Source organism: Elgaria multicarinata, chromosome 7 (assembly GCF_023053635.1).
Source record: "Elgaria multicarinata webbii isolate HBS135686 ecotype San Diego chromosome 7, rElgMul1.1.pri, whole genome shotgun sequence".
Lineage (NCBI taxonomy): Eukaryota > Metazoa > Chordata > Lepidosauria > Squamata > Anguidae > Elgaria > Elgaria multicarinata.
The window spans coordinates 89,091,543-89,116,246 of NC_086177.1; the positions used below are offsets into that span (position 1 = coordinate 89,091,543).

General features: G+C 39.2%; 1 protein-coding gene across 4 annotated transcripts in view; it reads left to right on the forward strand.

The window, feature by feature from the left end:
* Positions 1 to 24,704, forward strand: part of RIMS2 (regulating synaptic membrane exocytosis 2) — a 422,508-nt gene that overhangs the window by 184,089 nt on the left and 213,715 nt on the right. For 3 of the 4 annotated variants that reach the window (XM_063131026.1, XM_063131028.1, XM_063131027.1), the window contains one exon: positions 23,835 to 24,043. In XM_063131026.1, the coding sequence (XP_062987096.1) occupies positions 23,835 to 24,043 (209 nt within the window). Of the gene's footprint in view, positions 1 to 23,655; positions 23,721 to 23,834; positions 24,044 to 24,704 lie in introns of all 4 variants that reach the window. The other variant, XM_063131029.1, reaches the window with a different exon arrangement.

The window sequence follows — 24,704 nt, forward strand, 5'->3', positions numbered from 1 at the left end:
GAAGCCTCCAGTATACAATTACAAAGTTAGCAACATGTGCACATAGTTGACAAAAAACCCACCACCACTTAACTCCTTCAGTTCTTATGGGCATTCACAAAACTCATTTTAGCTCAATTAATTCACAAATGTACATGCTTGGACTATTTCTTCTTTTGCATTCAAATAGCCTCCTTGATCTTTCTCTTGTGTAAATTTGATTCATTTGCCAAAATTAATCAAATTGACTTTGATTATTTTGTCTGCATATTCTTCTCTTGCATGTAACACCCATGGTTTATTTCTATTGTTGTTATACTTGCTATCGGACAGTTTTTTTTTTTATCCGAAGTATGAGCTGCTTGTCTCTCCCACATAGCATACTGAACATTCCCCACACTCCATTTTATACACTGTGCCTTTTTCCCTAAAGGCATTTTCATTGTCCTCACATACTGAACATTGCTTGGTCATGCATTTTGAATTGTACAACTGTGATCTAACTAATATGTTTTAAAGTCAGAAAGGGGCATAGTTACTCCATTGTCGGAATAAAACACCTTTGGTGGATCAGCAACAACAACAACAAGCTAACAAGAAAGATTAAATACACTATCACAAGTGTCCTAGCACTGTTCAACTTTAAAGGTTATCTAAATAATAAAAAATTCAGCTCTGCATAGCTAAACTGATTCAAGTTCTTGGATCTGGCAAATATCAGTGACAGAGATTTTACATAAATGTAGGGCTGTTACTAAAAAGCTCTGTTCACTTTTGAAACCAGCCTTACTTCTTATGGCAGTGTCAGCCATATCAGAATCTAATTGGATCTCAATGTGCAGCTGAAGATACATATAGAAGAAAGCCCTCTCTAAGGTATTCTGGATGCAGGCCATAGAGGGTTTTAAACCAATACCCTGAGTTTGGCCTGGAAGCAAATTGGTAATCATAAAAGATCTTCATTATTTCTTCCCAAGGTTAATATTGATTTCTTTCCCAAGATTCCAACTTCCATGCAATGTCCTTTTCCTGCTCTGAGAACTAGGCCACCTACCATTCATTCTTGAATTTAATTCAGAACAATTTTTGTTCCCTTGACTTAAAGGTACTAATCATTTATGCTACTTAGAAATTTGCTTATACTGTATAACCCAGTCAATCAGGGGCTAGTTGATGTTATATCCTGGTTTGTAAACAGTGCTTAATGGCACAATGCTATGTCTGTTTAGCGAGAGAAAAGTCATTCAGCTCTCAGCGTTCCCCACTCAGCATTCCCCCAGCCAGCCAGCCAGTAGGGGAAGCAATGCAATATGGGTTGTTTCCTCTGCCCCTGCATGAGTCGGCTGCAAGACCGGCATTTTCCTAATTCCCTGCGCCACGTCGCAAGTTGCCATGTTGTCTGAAGTTGTTGCACTGCACAGTGGAGGTAGCTTCTTACCCACCCTATAAGCCATGGCTTGTAGTGGGGTTGTGGGTTGGGTCAGAAGCTACCCTGCTGTGCCACATGCCAGGTTCCGATGACACGGCAACCTGCGACACAGCATGGGTAATTAAAGAAATGCCAGTCTCTTGACTGGTATGCAGGGGTGGGGGAAACAACCCATACTGCATTGTTTCTGCTGCTGATCATCTGAATTCGGTTAATATCTTCTTCAAAGCCACGTGCACAAGAGGAGGAGGGAGGGAGCAATGAGACTAAGCACGGGGGGGGGGGGGGCTTGTTTTTTAGTCCAGTAAACCATAGTTTTTCAGACCATGATTGTAAATATCGGAATCAGTTCTTCACTTTGTTGTTAGCTGGAAAAGCAGCTGCCATGTCATTCCCAATAACAAGTGGATTACTACACTGATCTCAGATGTTTGCCTAAAACTGTATAGATTACTCCAAAGTGTTTAGTACAGCATAATCTCTTGATTATGTCCTTAAATTCATTTCAGTTGAAAACCTCACCTAACTAATTTACATTAATATGAGAATGTTCTTGTAGGGAAATATGTGGTGAATTTTTGAGGGGGAAAATTTAGCTATGATTTCATTGTCTTTCATTGCTTTGTCAAAGAACATTAGACACGTTATATTGTTAACAGACATTTAATTTAAAATATTTCGAGTTTTACATTTGATGCCTTAGTGAACACTTAGATTATGATTCTCTTTGAGGGCTCTAGTTATATAATCTGTTTACTTGGAAATTGGAGAATATGTGGACGTTAGTTATGTAATATGAATTACAGTCATGCTGCAGTTTTCATCACAAAGCTCTATAATGCTCTATTGTTGGAGGCATTTGCTTATTTTACATAAAATGTATTTTAGTATGAACAAAGGAAGAATCTTCTCCTTTAAAAATACCTATTTGCCTCATTGGCATTTCTGAATTCAGTGCAGTGCTAAATATAATTCTAGGATCAAAAATTTTCAGACAAGTCGCTTAATTCATGCACTGTAAAATATGCAAATTGTAAATTATATTGGCTGCCTTAATTTCTGTGCCATGTAAACAGTAAATGTATTCTATGGTTTCATATATTTCCTTGCTTACATCTTAAGCCTCCAAGCATTCACAATTTACATTGGTCTTTCAGTCCTACTCCTATTCTTCTGCAGTTTAGATGTAACACTGTGGAATCATTGGTCAGCTAGATCTACATGGATCCAATGCTTTCAATATATGGTTTCATTTGGGGCAGAATGACACACATTAGTAGTGACAGACTGTATAAAATGAGAGGGGAGCAAGGTTGATAGGTTGAAGATTTAGGAGAGGGTCACAAGGCTGGGGACGGACCAGCATTGGAGCAAGTATCAGTGAGCTTCTCTACATAAGCAATTTATTGCATGCTCATGACTGGCCAATCACAGAAGTTTGTGGGTCCTATACATAATGCCATCAACCTTCAGGACATTTCCCACACCTTCTCCTGGTAATCTCGCTTTTAAGAAGTTCAGAGATAATGCATTATAAAATTATCGCAGGATATCCCAAGTATTTAAAGTCTGTGCTATAATACAGCCACTAGATGGCACTGTTTCATTAGATTTTATGGAGCATTGCTGAGAGAGGAAGTTTTCAATTACAAATCATGCTGTTGTTTTCCATAGTAAATGCGGAAAAACCCCAGAAAAAGAAAAGCCTGGAAAGGGTGTGTGTTTTCCCTTAATGTAGAAGCACTCTGTATTATTATGAAGTGACACACAGGTCACCAAAACAAAGGAAGTGGCAAATCTCACATTGAAATCTCACATACCTAGCGTTTGACTTTGCAATAAACTGGCTCTTTTTAATGTGAATTAATTATATTGTTAGAATTTGCAAGAGCAGAGCTCTGGTAATACTTGAATTATTAATTTATGTATTATGTATGTATTACATTTATATCCCACCTTTTTCCTGCTTAAGGAATCCAAAGTGGCATACATAATCCTCCTCCTTACCATTTTATCCTCACAACAACAATGCTGTGAAGTAGGTTGGGCTGAAAGCCTGTGACTGGCACAAAGTCACCCAGTGAGCTTCCATGGCTGACTGGGGACTAGAACCCAAATCTCCCAATTCCTAGTCCAACACTCAGACTACTACACCACACTGCCTCTAAAATTTTGCTAGTTTACTTTTGGTTATTTATTTATTTATTGCATTTTTATACTGCCCAATATCCGAAGCTCCCTGGGCTGTTCACAAAAATTAAAACCATTCAAAGTATAAAACAAACAGTATAGAAACATGACAAAAAATATAATATAAAAGCACAACCATGCTAAAATCAGCAGCAGTGCATAAATACAAATTTAAAATACAAATTTAAAACAGCAAAGTTAAAATTAATTTATAAAATGTTAACGTGCTGAGAGAATAAAAAGGTCTTCCCCTGGCGTCTGAAAGAATATAGTGTAAACCTCCTTAGGGAGCTCAGTCCGGGGTGCCACAGCAGAGAAGGCCCTCCTCCTAGTAGCCACCGGCCTTACTTTCTTTGGCAAGGACTCACGGGAAGCACCCCTGAGGATGACCTTAGGGTCTGGGCAGGTACATATGGGAGGAGGCGTTCCTTGAGATAGCCTGCCCCCAAGCCGTTTAGGGCTTTAAATGTTAATTCCAGCACTCTGAATTTGGCCTGGACCTGGACTGGCAGCCAGCGAAGTTGGAAAAGGACTGGCGTGATGTGGTCTCGTTGGCCAGTCCCTGTTAGTAAATGTGATGCCCTGTTTTGTGCCAGTTGAAGTTGCCGGACCATTTTCAAAGGCAGCCCTATGTATAATGCATTGCAGTAATCCAGATGAGAGGTTATGAAAGCATGGATAACTGTAGCTAGGCTATCTCTGTCCAGATAAGGGCGCAGTTGGTATAGCAGCCTAAGGTGATAAAAAGTGCTCTTTGCCCCTGAGTTCACCTGTGCCTCAAGTGACAGTTCTGGATCCAAGAGCACCCCCAAACTACGAACCAGATCCTTTAGGGGGAGTGCGACCCCGTCCAGAACAGGATGAACATCACCTTGCTGGACAGATGAACCACCCGCTAACATTACCTCCATCTTGTCTGGATTGAGTCTCAGTTTGTTGGCCCTCATCCCGTCCATTACCGTGCTCAGACACTAATGCAGAACAGCCACTGCCTCACCTGGGTTTGATGAAAAGGAGAAGTAGAGCTGGGTGTCATCCGCATATTGATGACACCTCAACCCACATCTCCAGATAACCTCTTGTTAAAGTTACAAAAAAAAAAGTGTGAGTGCAGGGTGCGGGGATTGGTTGTTAGAATTAAAGGCTTCAAATTTAAAAGTATATATGTCATTGTTATGTACATTACAATTCTTCAAGCAGAGAGAAGTTATAGGAGTGCAGAATTTACCCACGTTTGGATTTCTTTGGATTGGGGTCACTGGAGCTTATTGGCATTTCTTAATCTTTGTTCCAAAATCTATATAGTGTAATACCTTTATTAAGTCAACTCAAAGATCACATTTTTTTCAAGCTTTTGATATTTCAAAAACTTGTACATTTTTGTGATGTTTGTGTTGTCCTAATAAACGTATTATACTATATAGATTTTGGTACTTTTCTTAAGGCCAATATGCCTGCTTTCTATAATATTTGTGTTTACATGCATCCAAATAGGGAAGTTAAGCAAAGGTTTAGGTATATTATTAAACACTTGGACAGATGTGTCAAAGTTGACTACTCCTACATCAGTTTTCTACAGGGACGGAGAGATCTTTCTAGGGCCAACAGATATCTGATTTCATTCTGCCTTTCTCAGTTTCTTCACATACCCAGTTTGATGTCTCCTGTCAAGGGAGTGGGGAAGATAAGCACCCTTCCAGAACAGACCATGGCTATTTCCTCATTATTCAAAAGGCCAGCTGTTCAGAGACACCAGATAATCTCCCTAATAAAAGGAAGGTACTGAGAACTTTGCTAGGATGGCTAACAAGTCCAAGGCTACAACCAGGTAGGCCTCAGGCAATCTACATAGAAAAAAAATCATTAGGGATGTCAGGAGTGTCTGATTGAGTCTGTGAGGGCAGCGGACCTCCCACATCTGGCCCTTGCAGACCCAACTGGATGCACCCAGCAGTGGTATGGACCTGCTCTCGAGCACCTGCTCTTTCCCCCCTCTGCAGTAATGGTGATTGCCATTGGCGCAAAAGGGGGGAATGCGTAATTTCTGGTGGGTCTGGAAATTGCACATTTCTCCCCCTCAGCACTAATGGCACCTTTATCATGGAGGGAGAATGTTCAATTTCTAGATCCTCTGGAAATCAAACATTTCCCTCTTTCACACCAATGGCTACCACCATTAGCATGGAGGGGGAAAGGGTGAGTGGTTGCCGAGGCCTCACAGGGGTTTGTGAGCCTTGTGAGCGCTTTGCAGAGGCTTGCGTGGCCTGGCTCATTGGGGTGGCCTGTGTGAGCAACGAGGTGGGTGGACGCGGACCAATTTCAGCAGTCACTACCATTCATAGAGATTTTAAAGTCAAGCATCAGTGAATTAGAAGGGACTTCAAGAAGTCCTGCAGCTCAACCCCTGGTCTTATAACACATTGGTGTTTTTCTTAACCTGCAGATGAAGGGGTTTGGTGCTGAAAGACAAAAGGAAAGTGTGGGTGCATGTCAGCTAAGTTGTAGGTAAGCACAAAATGTGGGACCATAGAATTTGTTAATATGACATGGAGTTAAAGTGGGCTCCTTAACTTACAATTCCCATGTTTGTGGCACATGAGTTAATTTGTAAATGCCTTAATTCTTGCTTAAAGCAAATGATTTCTTTCTTTCTTTCTTTCTTTCTTTCTTTCTTTCTTTCTTTCTTTCTTTCTTAAAAGGAAATCCACTGAATTGTATGAACCATATGGGCAGGGGTGTTGGCAGCAAAATGGAGGAGAAGGTTATCAATGGTTACTAGTCCTGATGGCTCAGTGCAACCTCCAGTATCAGAGGCAGTAATCCTGTATACATTAGTTGCTAGGGAACATCGGTCGGAGTTTACTGTTGCAGTGTCCTGCTTGTGGGCCCCTGGTCGACAGCTGGTTGGCCCCTGTGTGAACAGAGTGCTGGACTAGATGGACCCTTGGTCTGATCCAACATAGCTCTTCTTATGTTCTTATGGAGAATAAGCTACCATAGGCTGGTTGTTCGCTTGCTAACCCAACAGATAATTGGGTGCTCTATGTCTTGCCATGGCTTATTTCCCCTCTCAGTCCCCCTCAGCATATAGCAGCTTCAGGGGGGATATTCATTGGGACCATGTGGGAGGGGGGAACAGTGGGCTGAATCCCATGGGACCCTTGCATGGGCTCCCCCAGACTGCCATTGGCAATATGTGCAACACTGGCCCCTGCTCTTGGCAGGTCATGCCCCTTTCAGAAACAAGCATTTCTGCTAGTTTTGGCACTTTCCCACAGAAGTACTACATTGGCGTTGCAAGTGGCAGGGGCTGGTTGTCTGCTGCTGCTGGCAGGCCTGGGGCACCCACGCAAGGGTCCCATTGGATACAACCGAGTAAATTCTCTTTCCACATTCACACATGTCTAGTTTGGCCTTTGTAGCATGATTTGATGCTGAAATAGATGTGTGGGAAGAAGTAGCTAAAAACAAACGAAACATGAAAGATGCATAGGGTGGGGATTCCTACAGCAGGGGATTCCGATTTTTGGATTTTGCCTCAACTGCTGCTCATACAAGTGCCTCATTTTGCCCTGTGTGGCTAATAGTTGTTCAGTGTTCAAAATATTACCACAGTAATACTTACATTAAACTTGTAAGGAGGTAGGTCAGCGTTACCAGCCCTATATTTTTTGTAAAACGCCCAGTGAGGTTCGGCTATGGGGCAATATATAAATGTAATAAATAAATAAATAAATAAATAAATAAATAAAATTGCAAATACAGGACCGTGGTTGGGAGAATGGTAGCTTTCTGAATGAGTGCACCTAATAGCCACAAAATGGAATGTGTAGAGGTGCTTGAGGATTTGCTTGTGAACAGACTACAAACATATTGTATTACAGGGATGATAAAATCCTTTCAGTTGAGCAAGGAAGCTTACTGCGATTTTCAAGCATCACTTTAGCAGAGGTAACACAACAGAGAAAAAGCAGTATTTGAATTTTGACCTAATAAGGAAGATGAACTTTCCATAAGTTGTATGTTTGGGCAAATTTTAGCTCAGCGTAAATTTCAACTTTCGGCGACATCACTGGAGGTGGAATTGGAAGCACTAGCTACTAGAATTAATGAAGCAGAATGGATGGCATGGATCAGTGAATGAAGCAAACTAATCCTTAGCTTCACCCCTTGATTAACCTTGGGAAATAACTCAGTTTTATTTGAAGAATGTGACATCCGAATAGGATCTAGCACAGTGTGCTACTGCAGAATATAGACTAAGAAAGAATACTAACTGCTGTAATACATTTTTTTCTGGAAACTGGTAGCAAGAATGTCTGACCATGCAATCTTTAGAAGGAAGGAAGAAGAAAAAAATGCAGATTTGCATTTCACTCTAAATGCCATCCAGGTTGGATTATCTTTATTCTATGTCACTTTGACAGAAGGGGCGGTGGGAGATCTCAAGTAATAGATTGATTTTATTGTTTGTTGATGTTTAGTAAAATTAAACCATTTTCTTATTTAATGGCATGGGGCAATCGGCAGAAAATAATTGCAGATTATTTTCTACACTCAACATTTTGCCTGTTATTTGAAAGGATTGATTAATTGTTGATTATTCAACTGAGCAACCTAGACCCTCTAATTTAAGCAGTACATTTACTGGTATTTGAAATAGAGTTATAAACATGGTTTATTATTTGGTAAGACAATGACTAATCGAAGTTCCAATCTAGGGGTACTTCTTATATATGTCATGAGGAATGAAAGTTGCTCAAGAGCAATGTTACCACTACTGCAGTTCATCTTCTTTTCAATGGGGCTTATACAGGAGAGGTTGTAAGCAGATTGTTAACTTGATTTTAACAACCTTAATTTTCTCAGACAACATGCTGAATATTTATTACTTTAAAAATTGTATGGTGTTATATTTTGGTTTTATTTCATATTGATAAAAGTTAATGCAGAGGCAGAAAAGGAAACTGAATAATATTGTTTTAAGTAATAATTAATGTTATTGAATAGAGCTCCACATCCAAAATGAAACTCCACATCCTATGTAAAATTGCTATGGTTATTTGGATACATTACAAATGCAGTCATTTTACCATAGTGTGAATAAACTACAGAAGTCACAAAGCTATTTCATCTGGGCTTAATGCACTGAACTCTTAAAAGTTCTCATTAAATTTAATGAGACCTAAGTACTCTCAGTCAACAGCTTTTGTTGCTGTTGTTATTTTGTTTAATTACCTGGAGAAAACTGAAGCAGGCATTACTAAGTTTGGCTTAATTCTTCTTTCCCATGTCCCCTATGCATTGTCTGTTTTTTCAAAGCAACTGTGTTCTTCTATTCTCTATTTTTAGAGAGTTTCACATATTCTCACTAAACTTCAGTTTACGTCAGGTAACTTCACTAAGTGAGAGAACTGAATGAAATTTGTTCAAAATTAAACTTAGGATAATGCAACCCCCCCTCCCAAATATATCCTTGAATCGGTGCAATTTAATGCAGGGGGAGGATGCTTTCTGGGAAAGGCAAATTATTTGCTACTTCCCTGCCCCTGGGTTTAAATTAGTTCTATTTCCCCATGATGGTCTCAAAATGAATGAACCCTAATGTAATGCTTTAGTTTTGATAATCCCTAAGCCGGCATTCTCTTTCAAGATATTCATCTGTAAGTACAATTGTTGAGTATTCTGAATGACAGAGCATTGTGGATAATGAAAAGAGGATATAAGTTGTTCTTTTATGGAGACAGTTGTTCAGTATGTAAATAATGTTGGCTCTCTGCAAACCTCATTTGGAAATTACTAGCTAGTGTCAAGAATGAGCACTCCCTCCTCCCCTCCCCTCTCCAAATCGACTTCCTCTTGCCATAGTTTTACATCCAAATTATGGTTAATGAAATTAGGTTCTCTTTTAACCAAGGAAACCCACTTCAAAACCATAGTTGCAATGGCCTGGGATTTTTTTTTTAATCCTGAGTTGTGAATATAGTAGCGTGTTAATTCATGCTGCCAGATTGTTCCTGTTGCAAATGGGAGCGACTAAACAATCCAGGAATGCTGTATCCCTTGGTTGTTTAAGTGTGACTTCCAAACTAGGAACTCTGGCTTGTCGGGGGAGAGATAAATTAGTGTTTGAACCATGGCAAATTTAGTATATTACCTATCTGGAAATTATAATATTTTACTCCTTTATGGGGTAACGCTAATGTAAACTTGTAGTTTATTATTTTATTCCCCCTCCATGAAAAATGATTTCATTTTCCTCATAACTCCACAGAGCAATCCTATGGCCTCAGAGATGGTGCCTGAGAAGTCATAGGATGGTGCAGATCCCTTCCAAAGGTGTAGACAGTATGATCTCGGGAACAGGAATCCCAAGTGCAGATTTTCCTGCCTGCCATGCCTCTGTCCCACCATGCCACATCTGTCTTTCTTGCCATGCCATGCCACACCTCCCTGCAGTTGGAAAGCACCATAGAGGCTTCTCTTCTGAAAATGCAATAGTATTCTCGGAAAAGGTCAAGGAAGATAAAAAGACTTGTGTTTTGATGGGTGCGGAGGGAGGTGGTCAGGCGTGGATCTGCTTGACTGCCTGGGCAGAGAGATCTGTTTAGCTGAAAATGTTAAAATTAGACCAATGGGAGGTTGTAAAAGTTTCTAGCGTTCTGCTTTGCCTGATTCCCGCTTTGGACAGACAGAAGATTGCATGACTCTGTCTATCAACTGTCAATCCCTTAGGATGCCCTTTTGGGCAAGTCCAGTCACAAAGCATCCATTTTCCAGAAGGCAAACTGGTGAGGCTAAAAAAGAAAGAAAGAAAGTTGCCCAAGAATTTGAATACAAGGCAGAGGTAGTGTCTGAGCAACAAATTACAAAACCATTCCTTTGAACCCACAGATTTCTGTTCCAACCCAATTTCACAGAAACAAGACTGATGAGGCTTGGAGACAAGTAACTTGGCCAAGAAATACAAGGCAGATATTGACTGTAGGCCTCGAAGGCAAAGTCACATAACTTTCCTGAGAAACCACGAAAAAAAATTCACATTTCATAGAAGTCAAACTGGTGATGTTTGGAGAAATACACAAAGGGATTTGTGTATCCACACTACACACCCTGTCATGGCCAGGGATGGAGAGCCCATGAGCCTTTTCAAGGAGGAGCCAGAACCACTTTCACTAGTGGGGCCCTCCACTTTGAATTTTGCACTGCTGCCCACTGTCTCTGAGGAGGTAACCCCAGACTCCTCCAATGAATAGGGAAGTTCTGGCAAGCATTGCCCAATCCACTCTTAGCTCACTCGACCGTTACCATCCAGAAGAAGAAACTGTAGGAAAAGACACGGGCCCTTTAAAAAAAAATCCTTATGCGTTGGGTGAGGAAGTGGAGTACCAAGTAAGACTATGCTGTCTGTCTATAAAAACCATGCTAGTTGCTGTAAGCCAATGTTGGTGTAAGTTATTAGTACTCTGGCTGCATGACTGCCTCCCATTGTCTTGAACTCATCAATGTTAAGGGGTGGTACCTGAGTCACTGGCTATGGTGCCAAGTGTTGCCCGTAGTCCTAAAACTGCTCATTGTCCGATGTTGTGCCTCCTCATCTGAGCCATCATCTGGAGTAGAACACTGAATCCCAGATGGAGCAGAACACACCAAGACAAAAAGTGCCCAGACAGTACAGGCAGAGGCACTCTGCATCTCCAAAACGTCCCCAGGCAAAACACACCACACACCACACCAAAAACAAAAATGCTAGGCAAAACACACAAAAACACGCAATCAGAATCAAATAAGCCAGGTAACACACACCACAGCAAAAACAAACAAGCAAAATGCACATCCACATACAGAGAGCACAGGCAAAACACTCCCTTCCACCCCCTCTTAATCCCCAGGATAGTACCTCCCATCCCTTAGTCTTCCCAAATAATCTCCAGCCTACCTATTTCTTTTTTTTTCTGGGGATCTGAGCGCTTTTCAAATAAACATTTGCTCACTCCTTAAGAATAAATGGGGCTGCGCCATTTGATATGGTGTTCATTGATGTACTGGAGCCCATGGAATAGCATCCTTTTTATTCATGTTTTCCCTCCTTCCTTGAGCTGTTACTAATGGACTTATTTTTATTGCTGTGCTACTATCATTTTTCTTTTTTTTCCTCTTTTCTTTTTTACAAAACACTGTGCCTGTACCCACATCTGGGGTGTGAGTGTGTACCATAATTTCTTTTTCTTGACATAGCCTTTTTATTAATACAAATTTTTTGTTCCTCTGTATCAATAGATAGATAAATTACAAATATTTCATGCAATTCATAAAGAAAGGCATTCCTAGCTGGATTTTTAGTATTGTTATTGCAATTGATGGTCTTTAATTTTGTATGATAGAATTCTTGTCAATATTTAATGCTACTAATTTTGAAACCACAGGAGAGGAAAATACAGCATAAGAGTTGCTACCTGGAGGAAATTAAATTCATGAATAATAGGCATTTTGTGCAACAACTTACTGTTAGTCATATGGCTCCTGCTGGCTCTCAGCTTGGTGCACATTAATATAATTGCTGCCATGACTAAAACATTCTTCATGAAATCAGACATTTTTTTAAAAAAAAATTCTAAAGATTCATTGCGTGGCTTACTAGAATTATAAAGTGTGTGTATATATACATGTGTGCTGGTTTAGACACTAAGCTACAGGGAGTTGTCATGAACCTTGGAGTACTGAATACCTTTCAGTGCCCTTTTAGTGTGCAATGTTCAGAGAACTATTTTTACTGGCTACAAGCTGTGGAGCTTCCACCACCAGCAAAGTTTAATGTGCTGCTTCAGCATGGGTTTATTGCATGAGTTGCATTGAATTACAGGTGTGGTTGTACCACACTTTGGTCCCCTTGAACAGTTGCTTGTTTCACTGTGTAAAGAATGCTTTTGGCCCCTCATTATCCCTGTCCCAATCAGTTTCTTCCTAGACTCCACCTTTCTCCTCTTGGAACTGCAATGATACCTTGTATTGCCTTTATTTATTTTTTCATTTATTTAAATTGATAAATGACAACTTCATCCAAAAGTTATCTTCTGCTGTCAGCCACCATCCAATTCTGTATTGGATGACATCACATTTAAGATTCACTGCCTACATTCCTTGGAGTTCCTGAGACATGGTACCAGTGCTTTCTTGACTATAGCCTCTCCCCTCCTCCAACTGAGGCCATAGCTAGACCTAAGGTTTATCCTTGGATCGTCCAGGGGTCAAACCTGTTCATCTAGGTGACACACAGGGGATCCAGTGCTCAGGCAGGGGCGAACCCTGGATGATCCCAGGATAAACCTTAGGTCTAGCTGTGGCCTAATTCCCTTTCTCTTGAGCTGTTGGTGAGGTGAACCTTCCCTGTGTCATACTTGCTAAACTCTGAGTGACAGCTTCTTTTGAATACAGTGTCATCCTTTTCTGTTTGTTTTTGGGATGAGTGTCTGAGACTGCCAGGAGAGGGAGGCCAGTTACCAATTACCAATTGTCATACAGTCCAGTTCCACCAGCTCTTTCCTTAGGATTTTAGTCAATAAGGGATGATGGATAAATGGGTTTTGCTAATGCAATCTATAAGGAAGGAGAACCCAGTGAAGATTGCTTGCAAAGGTCAACGTACCAACGGTGAGAAACTGTAATACTAAGTTGATAGGAGAATTTCACTTCTTAGGGCCAAACTAGGTGTGATATTAAAAACTTCTTTACATTTAGTGTGTGTGTGTGTGTGTGTGTGTGTATCTATATATATCTATATCTGTGTGAAGGTCTGATAATTATAGGGATCTCAGCAAATAGGGAGTGGGAGCTTAACTGCTTTCTTCCCTGCTATGGTTCTAACAAAATGTGCTCTTTTCAACCTGCTATGGTTGAAATTGGATGGAAATCCCCAGCAATGAGGAAGCCTGCCTTCCCTGCCTACTGTAAATCAAGGTAATTATTACACACATACACACACACACACACACACTGCTGCTCTTTGTAATTTCTTAAACATGCATGTTGAATGCAGAAACTCATTTAATGCCACATCTAGGTTTGCCTAATGAAGATTGATTTGAGATTACTGGAAGCTAAACTACCCACTAGTTTGAGTTGCGTGATAGAAATATCGAGTCCTTCTACTAGATCTCTGCAAGTTAGAGTCCCTCTACGCAAGTTAGAAAGAAGTCCCACTGAAAAGAAAGTTTTAAATTTTTAGTAATTCAAAGCCAGTTGGACAAAGCCATCTTGAACTCCCAACAGTCAAGAAAGAATATCCTGAATATTAGAAATTTAAAAAGTTAGGGACAGCAAAGTAACATTGGAAATGTCTTCTCTGGGTTGTTTTACAAAGCCAGGAGAGAATCCTGTGATGCTTCTTTGATTTTTCATACTTTTCTTCTGTCATTAAACCTTCAGTCTCTTCAACTTAGATCCTTGATGCTATGTGGTTTCCATCAAATAGCTAAAATCTATATTGCCCTCAAGAGAGATAAGAACATTTTAGGTTCACTCTTCCATAAATAATTTCCAAAGGAGTATTGAACTTTTATCGAGGGATCATAGGATTCTCAATACCCTGTGGAACTATACAAATCTATGGTACAATCAAACTGGGATACTGTGTTCAGTTTCGATCATTGCATTGCGAAAAGGATATCATAGATCTGCTAAAGGTGCAGAAAAGGGCACTCAGAAAGATCAAGGCGGACAAAGGAAGTTTGATATTAAAATTGTAGTGGGGGGGAATACCTACTTATTTTGAGAGATGTCTTCAGGAATTTTAAAAGTGCTTTTATTGAAGAAGCACGTTATCCTTCAGTGATTTTATCACGTATTGGGTTGTATCCAGTGGTAATTCTGTTAGCACAAAGCTTCTACCACTTGCCCACCCATATTTTTCATCCTTGGCTTGCACAAGTTTCAAATCTGATTTATTTTATTGTGCTTGCACAAATGATTGCACAGTTTCACACTCCATTCCACAAGTCATTGAACAAGCCCTTTCATAATGTGATCGCAATATGTCCCTTGTTCTCGCATTTGTAGTTGTACAAGGCATTCCAAAAGCTATTGTACAAGGTGTTTCAAAGAGCCACCGCAAGAGATACTTGACCAGCTTTTGCATTAATTGTTGCACTAGTAGTAACACTTGTTAAAACTCATGGTATCCCATAGTGTACGCATTGGAGATTCTAGCTTTTTAAGCTATATTCCAAAATTTCTAATTTCATTAGGTCAGAAATAATTTGATTTAGTCTTTCAAAATGCAACTTGGTTTTATTTATTTATTTATTTATTACATTTTTATACCACCCAATAGCTGAAGCTCTCTGGGCGGTTCACAAAAATTAAAACCATGAAAAGCATAAAAACAACCAACAATTTAAAAACATGAATACAAAATACAATATAAAAAGCACAACCACGATTAAAACCACACAGCAAAAATTGATATAGGTTAAAATACAGAATTAAAACAGCAAAGTTTAAATTTAAGTTAAATTAAGTGTTAAAATGCTGAGAAAATAAAAAGGTCTTCAGTTGGCGACGAAAGGAGTACATTGTAGGTGCCAAGCGAACCTTGGTTTGTAGGAGCTAAATGATACACTTTATTTTACAATGAAAATGCCGCAGCAAAAGTGGATAAAAATAAAGAAAAAGTGAGAATGTGTCAGATGATTTAACATCTGTAAAATAACTGCCTATCCCAGAGAAGGAAAATACTCTTTATTATATACAGACCTTTATTATATCCAAATTTAAGGTGCTGTTCTTTTCAAAAGGCTCTTATTAGTGAAAGGGATTGCAGAAGGGTTTATCAACTGAACAGAAATGCTCTGAGGTATTTTTTGTGTGCATGGCAGAAGCAAAAGGAAAGTCAAAATGCTTCTGGATTATCTAGAGATTGGACAGACGAGCCTTAATACCTGAAAGTATATATGTGAGGCAGAAATGGCCTCTAAAGTGCTTGCAGCTAGTGAGTATCAGTAGGCATGCTAGCTTTATAACCCCATGCTAAAGTGAGTGCTGTGTTTTCTACTTTGTCTGACTCTTGTATGATTAAGAATGAATGAAAGAGCTCCTTTGTCCTCTTTTCTAATGTACAAGCTGAACTAGCTTTTAAATTAATGTCGTCTGGCAAGGTACAGGCATATTCAGCACAGGTCATTTCAACCAGTTGTGTAAAAAAAAAATGTGTATAATGCAGATACTTACAATAAGGGCCACAAGTGGCTCTGCTTGCCGCATACCTGACAACTATCGCTACGATATACAGATTCTGTGTACCAATTCCCATAGCATGTGGACGGGGTTTTGTGCTCTTTGGCGGGCAGCAATTTTGCCATCCCTGGGATGGGGGTGGGGGTGAGCTCATTTTCTTCTTACCTTTTTCCCTGGATCAGGGCCATGCAACCAGCTACTCTTAAAAAAAAAAAAAAAAAAAAAGCAGTCTTCCCTTCCAGGACAATGCACGACCATCTAGGGAGGATTGCGGAAGCAGGTAAGTCTGCGATCCTCCCCTCCCTCCCTCTACACCGTTAGGTGTAGACATGCCCCAAATGAAACCTCATGGGGAACGTACATTCAATTTAAAATTATTCTCTCCTTCCTGTCTCACATTAACAACATTCAAAAGTTATGAATGCCAAACTAAGAAGAGTTTCCCCCCTTTAAAGCCATTAAAGCAAATAGATGTAGCAATTAAAAAAAATTATAGCTGAAATATTTTATATTTAAGGTTTGGCTTAAAGTTAGATCTGCTTTAGAAAATAAATTCAAGTTTCATATTGATTTTGAAAAAATATTGTTTATTTCATTAATCAACTTAGAAGCTGTTTGATTTGTTGGCTGGTTATCTCATACTGTAAGTCAAGTTCTAAGATCAATTCTCTGGTTTTAGTTGCAAAAAAAATCGTTAAGCATGATTGGGGAAAGGGGTAGAGTGGGTAACATGATTTGATCAATAAACATCTAGCTGATCTTCAGTCACAATGAATGGATAGCCTATTAAGTTACAGATGGGAATTGATTCTAGATAATAATGTTCCTGTACTTGTAAGCACTTCCATGTAAACAAGTGTCTCTTTAAGTCTTCTCACAATATATAACTTCAGTGTTATATATATCAAATGTAGTTTAAAATTAATGCTTGTATTAGTTATTCAAAGTAATTTTGTGTTTTTATTTTGAGTAGTCTTTATCTTGACACTTAACATCTACTCATGATCCATCTGTAACAATACTTTAAAAGCATATTATAGTACAACACAGTTTAAGCTGGTATTTTGACAGCAGGTATGTATTACAAACCCTCTGTTTATACAATATGTTTTTCTAATCACCTTCTAATTTTAACCTTATATTAGAACAAATAATTTGGCATTGTTTTTTTAAAAACATTAAATAAAAGGTATGTGTGGGATGCGTTCAATATTGGGAATGTGATGAGAGGGAAGACATCCTGATGAAAATCACCCCCTGCTCCTGAATTTTGGAAAGAAGTGGTCATTAGCATTTCTCAATGGATGGGGGATAAACAGTATTTCTTTTGTAATTTGGTAATTTTTTGAAAAATCACATCTGACCACTGTCATCTTCTATCAGCGGAATGAATTGAATTCTTGAGACAATCTGAGGACCTTTCCAATTCTTTTATCTCCAGGGTGGGAGATAAATCTAAGGAATTAAAATTACTCTGCTATTATTGCATCTTGGGAGAAGCTCCTTTTTCAATTAAGTGCCAGCAGAAAGTAGATATTCTGAAACTTTCTTTAACTACTTCCTGCACTTTAACTACTTCCTGTACTTAAGCAGCCTTGAGGCCCAATTTATCAGAAACCTGCCTTTTTTTTCATGGTTTCACATGGGATGCCAGATTGCAAAGAAAACTCTGGCTAAAGTTTCTAGACAACATTCTAAATTGAAAACAGAAGTAGCATTAAGAGCTTATTAAATTGAGATCCTTTTTATAAACAAACTCGTTTTTTAAAGAATAGAATTGAATTCAGCAGGATGCCTTGAGTTCCACTGCCTTGGAAAATAATGAGCTTAAGGTTTGGAATATTGCTGATCATAGTTTGGCTGAGAAAAGAGAATACTGAGGCTCATTTTTATTTATTTATTTGTGGACTAATTATTTTTCCAAAATTATATATGTTTTAGACAATTTCTCCTCCCTTAGTAGAGCATAGACTTCTCCCTATTTGGGCATCCAGTAACTTCATCTGTGGTCAAATTCTACTCCCAGAATGGTTTAAAATGTATTCTAACTGTTAGTCCTTTGTTTTAACTTAATTGTTCACCCAGATTAATTCAACAGGTTTAGTTCTTCCAGGATAAAGGGAAGGACATAGCTCAATGGTAGAGTACATGTTTTGAATAGAGAAGGTCTCAGATTTGACCCCCAGCATCTCTAGGCAGGATGGGAGAAGCTCCTGCGTGAAATTCTGGAGGGCCACTGCCAGTCAGTGTAGACAAAACTGGACTAGATGCACCAATGGTCTGATTCAGTATAAGGCAGCTTCCTATGGACCTTGAATGGAAATTGTCTGTGGTTTAACAATGGAATCAATCACCTAAAACCAGGACAGTTCTTCCTCAGAATTAATTAGTCTGTTGGATGGTCCTTCCAAAATATATGCTACCTTTCTTCTTAATAACAGGAGTGAGTCTCCCTTAACAGTATTTCGTGTGGGCTTTAGTCTGACCCAATTCCAACTATGAAGGGAGTTCAACAGGGAGGTGTTCTGCCACCCCTTCTTTTTAATCTTAATCTTAATGTTTAGGTTTAACTGCTTTGAGATTGGATGCATAGCCAACTGCGATAGAGAATAGAAAAGTCAGTATTCTTTTATACGCAAATGACATGGTGCAGTTTTGTTATATGGTGCAATTTTGTGGCTTTAGTCAAACATTAGTTCAGGAGCTGGAGAAGATCCAAAATTATTTTCTAAAGATAGTATTGGCTTTACATGTTTGCTAGCACCACTGCCATTCATGTCCTTGCAGAAGCGGGTTGGCCTTCTGTTAGGCTAGAATACAAGTCCAGCTTCTGAATTTTCACAATAGAGTGTTAACTTTGCCATCTTCATATTTAGTCTATAGAGTTTATGGCTCTCCCTTAAATTCTCAAAGGAGAACAACTGCATTACAGATACTTGCTAGTGGTCTTGATTGTCAATTGACCCAGTCGATGTCCAAATCTTACTTAAGCCTTTTTGTGTTTGGAGAAGACTTTTTGAGTGATAACGTTTATCATTCATTGTTCTAGAATTTCTAGATTGTGTCTAGTATCAAGTCAGAAAATCAGAAAACTAGTTATTTGAATCTTAGTTTAGGCTAAGGAAGAATGTTGTTAACCTAGTGAATTTGTATGTTTTATGTTGTTTGATAAATAAAATTATGCTATCTTAGGTATTTTCTTATTTATGTTTGGTGGCCAGGAAATTGAAAGCTAAATTTGTTGTTCAATTCTGAATGTTCATTCTGTTTTTATTATGGCTTGTTGTTACAAAATAAAATTACTATTACTACTAGATCGAATCAAAAATAGGAAAGACTGTACTGGTACCATCCTTATGTAAGACTTTTGCACTACTGGCCTAGTACAATCAAGAGCATTGTGGCTACATATTCACCATAAGGAAATTGAGAATTCCTTTTGATATCAGACTTGCTTCAATGGAAGTTTTCATCAAATATATTGGGGTGGATCCTAAGGTCTGTCAGTGGACTTCTGGTCATGGATTAGAGGTTTCTCAGCTTCACCTTCCTCCTGAATCCCCTGTAAAGCCGCTTCTGTGGGTTGGCTTATAATTGTGAATGGCATGGTATATGATGGGGCTGAAGCTAGCACTCATGTAAGCAGTCATAGAATCATAGAGTCAGAAGAGAATAAGATTTTGCCTTTGCTGTCATGTGCCCCACCACATCTCGGTCTTTTCTTCTCCAGGCGAAACATACCACATTCCTAAAACATTTCCTTGAAGTCGGCATTGGGCTGGATCCATTGTTGAGGGGTGGGGATTCTCATAAGGGATCTCGAAGACGTGGCACCAAGACCAGCCTAGCATAGGGATTGCAAGTTGACCAAGTCTGGGGTGGTGGAAAGGGATTCACATTAGTGGTCCATGCCATGGTGTGCCCCTGGCCCTGCCATCCACCACCACCTGCATCCCTGGCCTGTGGGCCAGAAAAGGGCAATCAGTCATTAGACAGGCCAGCTGATGACAGGATCCATGCCTTATGCTGCCACCAAGCCTACTCAAGTGAGTGAATAAATTTCTGGCCAATTTATTATCCCAGCTATGTCTGTGTGTCTAATTTATTCTCTTCCCTCTGCCAGTGCTGCCCACACAAGTTATCTTTTAGCTTTCAGCATCAGTTCCTCCTTATTGCCTTTTTGAAATCTATAAATCTGTCTTCATTATACTTTGTTTCATATTTGGACTGCAAATATTAAGGCCCTAGCTCTAAATTCTTGTTATGATTTTTTGGGAGTGGGGAATTGCTGCACAGCTTTCAGCCACAATCTAATGCCCAGTTAAGCATACGTAAATGTTGGATTATCACCAGTTTTTTCTGTTGCCTAGAGTTAGTGCCTTTCCTGTTGCCTAGGGTTAGAGCAGAGAACTATGGAGGAGTGAGGATGTGAAAGGAATTAAACTGGGTAATAAAAAACTAAAGTAGGAGTGATAGATCCCCTAGGGAAGTGAAAATCGCTTCGTTCTAAAATCTCACAAGCCTCACTGGATTTAAGGGCATACCTTGCTCAGCAAAACTGAATACTTAGAAATGGGTTACATTCCAAGTGCACACCTGTGTATTTTCCTGGTGGGTATGTGTGTGTGCACAAGCTTTATTGCTTAGAGTCACATTCCATGACATTTAGAAGCCTACACAGAGTGGCAGAAAATGGTCAGAACTGGGCATTTGACTTTTCTAATGCAGAAAAGCATTATGTGCAAGCTACACATAGGAACATAGAAAGCTGCTTAACCCTTACATTGACTCAGACTATTGGCCCATCTAGACCAGTATTGTCGACCCTGTGTGGCAGAAGCTCTTCAGGGTTTTGCCAGGGATTGAACCTGGGACTTCCTGCATGCACGCCTTGTGCTCTGCTCTGGCCTCTCCCTAAGCTGTGGTCACACGTCATGCCACAGATGAAATAGGAACCTGATCAAATCGTTATTTGGAGTGAGGGATATAACCCCACCCCCTTGAAGAACAAGAAAAAACTGGTGCACAAACATGGGGTGAAATCCAATTAAGGCCTTAGCTAGACCTAAGGTTTATCCTGGGATCATCCCAGGGTCATCCCTGTTCAAGTAAATGACACACAGGATATCCCAGGAGCAGGCGGGGATGACCCCGGGACGATCCCGGGATAAACCTTAGGTCTAGGTAAGGCCTAAGTTGTTCTGTTGATGTAACTATTACTGTCTGCAGAACTGGGAGGGAACAATTCCCCCATAGCCTTCCAGCACCCTTAAAACTGTTTTTGATGAGTGGGGGGCTCCAGAGCACATTTGGAGGGTGTGGGCTGCAAGGGTGGAGGAGAAAGCTGGCGTCCACTTGCACAACATTCGATTTAGTCCACAGCACAGCAGTCTGTGATTGACTCCTACCTCCAAAGCTTCTAGCAGCCTGACTGCATAGCAGCATCTGAAAGCCACAGACTTGCTCTGTGACATATTTAGGGCTTTCCCCAATCCCCTATTGCTGATGACAGTGTTGGGACCAGAAGTTTTCTGCATAGTGCCAGGCCCCATTAGGTCCGTCCTCTATGAGATGGTTAGTACTATCCTATAGACTAAAGCAAACGTATTCTCTAAATGTAGAACTTTATATAGCTGAAAGGACACCACCCAGGCACGAGAAGGAGTTTTCAGTAGGCTTAGGGGAATCCAAGGTTCTGTAGAAGTGTATGTAATAAATCTTAGAAAACTAACCCCAAACTGCCAAATGAGTTCTGGGCATGGCTTGGTGGACATGAAATATTGGCTAAATGTAGAACCATGGGGGAGGGGGAGGGGGAGGGGTGGGGGAATTGAAAGCATGGCTGGTTAGGGCTGGTGAGAAATTAGTTTGGTTCACATTTTGATAAAAACAGAACTAATTCACACTTCCCGAACTAATATGCAAGCCAGAACACAAATATCTTTTAGTTTTTGCACTTCTCCAAATATTGCAATGCAGTTCTCTGAGAAATGCATACATTAGGAGAAATGCATAAAAAGGAGTATATTGGGGGAAATGAATATAACAATGAATCTTGCCAAAATTTTTGCAACCTGATGTGGAAATGAAACAAAAAAAGTTTGAAAGTTGTAGACACTGAAACATACAAATCCATCCATCTTTAGCTAGAGCCTTAAAGAGGGACTTCTATTTGTGTTCATGAGTGGTTGAATCTCCCTAAATATAGAGCTGCAGTCCAATGAACATTGCAGGAAATAGGTTTGATCTTTTGCAGAGAACAATGAGCTGAGACGTACAAGAACATTGTGCTGTTGTTGTCAAAGTGCTAGAGCTACTAAATATTTCCTCTGTTCCTTTACAATGTATCTTGTCCTTGCTCCCACCATGTATTTGTTCCTCCCCCACCCCCTATTTAGAGTTTGTTCTATATGTATAAAGAAAAGGGAAGATGGGAAAGAAATGTGAAAGAATGTATTGCATTATGTTACTGGATTTTCTAAACACATTTAATAAATTGTTGATTACAATTATATATTTTATATGTAGTTCTTAAAGATTGTCTTGGATGAAAAACAAATTTACAATTCTTATAATTTAGCATGTAAAAACTGACTGTTGCTTTAACAAAGTTTAACACCAGGACTATTTTGTACCCTTTCTTAACAGTCTATCATTTTTTGACAGGTATGTCAACATTTTGAAAAAAAAATATCGCAGTATAGCGGGATATAACATTGAATTATTTAGACTTATTGTCATAGCTAAGGGGTCTAGATGTCTGCACTAAAAAAAAGTTTCAAAATTTGTAATGCCATTAAACTAAATACAGCTTTTGGAAAGATTCTTATAAATTAGAGTGCATATATATATATATATATATATATATATATATATATAGAATTGTCTGGTTTTATTTTATTTTTAAGAAGAAACATTTCTGTTTAATTGACTGAAGCAGGAAATTTGGATTACATGAACATTGGGTGGGGAGACAATAGAACCGGAATTGTACATTAAAAAGAGTCCCACCCATGAATTGCCGTCTGGCAGCACTGTTGTTATTTAAATAAATCAATTCAAATAAAAAGAGCAGAAGCTGCCTACCTAGTTTTAGGTTTGAACTGGCAGCCAAGAGGGCTATAAACTTGCTGTTTATTCTAATGTATAATTGCTGATTTACTTCAGTTTCTGTGAAGCCACCAGATATTAGAAGTCATATTTGATATTGCACGATCTCAGCTATGCAGATTTCTAAACCCCTAATTATAGTTGTTTATTATAGCTCATAGAGGAAAAAAAATTGTTTGAACATTTTTAGATTTGTGTAAAGAAAGATGATATACGTTCTATAATAGTTACTGAATAACTTTAGCTAGCTTCAATAAGCATTATGTCACCTGATTGTGGCATGAACCTCCATAGGAGACAGAGTGCTTTATTCCATTTCTTACATTCCAGTGAGTTCAGTAGGATTTATTTCATATACAGCCAAACATCCTGATCCCTAACATTTTCAGTGTTTTAGGATCTCAACTCTAAGTTTTTCCAAAATTCATAATGTGTGTGCTGTTTGGAATGTAAAGTGATGCTAATAACACTAAAACTACAAATATCTTATGTACAATATATATAGAAACACACACACACACACACACACGTTCACTGTTTTCTACACCTCATATGTTTCATCCTTTTGGAATTTCTGCTTTTTCTAGAAAACATGGTAGTGAGTCAGAGCCTGTGCAGGCAGGATGATTTTGAAAATGCAAAGTCTATTATATCTTTGTCTGTCCTTTCTTTCACCTTTCCTTTACTGCACTATCTTGTCTGTCTGATTCTCACAGGAGACATGGATTACAACTGGGACCATACGTCTTGGCATAGCAGTGAGGCATCCCCAATGTCTTTGGTGAGACATGTGGAGCCTTACCATTCAGTTTCCTTTACCATTTCATGTTTCCTTTGTTTTATTTACATCTTCGCATGTTTTCTTTTTTGTATCCTTTTTATCCCACACCTGTAGGGGACAGTCAAAGGGGAAAAAGAAAAACTAGTGAGCAGGCAGTTTTGTCGGATTCTAACACCTTGTCTGAAAGACAAAAGAAAATGGTGTGTTTTGGTGGCCACTCTTTGGAAGAGGATTTGGAATGGTCTGAGCCTCAGATTAAAGACTCTGGGGTAGACACGTGTAGTAGCACAACTCTAAATGAGGAGCATAGCCAGAGTGAAAAGGTACTGGCTTTGTTGTGCCTGCATTTTAATCTGCTCATTTGGTCTTTGTTTGCTCTCTGTCACTCATTAAAACAGATCAGTAATAAAAAGGCAGGTCTAATCTAACATTTCTTAAGGTGCAGAAAAGAAAAACAAAACCACACCCATTGAATTGCTCTGCTGTTTTTACATTTGGAAATACAAGCACAAAACATTATTCAGGCACTAAAAAGCATCGCTTTTATGGTCACACAACAGTATTGGTGATGTCACCTTAAACCATAAAGTGATTCAACAATGAGATATCTTCTGGATTGGCATGTTTGATTACTGCTATAATGCCCCTGGGGTTGAAATTAATTAATAGTTTAATTCCCAGGTTGAAAAAAGGAGGAGGGAGAGAAAGAAAATTGCATCTGTTTGCACAGAAAAGTTGTTTTTCTTTTTTCCCTTCCATTGACATGTTTGTTCATTTGTTTTGTTGCCATGTCATTTTTGTGCTTTATGGTGTTGTATTTGTCTTTGCCATCTGCTTTGTGTTTTTTGTTGTTTTTGCTTTCTATTTGAGACTTGGGATAAATCTATCTAGCTTTGTTAAGACATAATGAGGGGAAAATGTGCATGCTAATTTTTGCATGTGTGAGGGCATGAAATTGGTGCACAGATGTGAAAAAGTGCTATG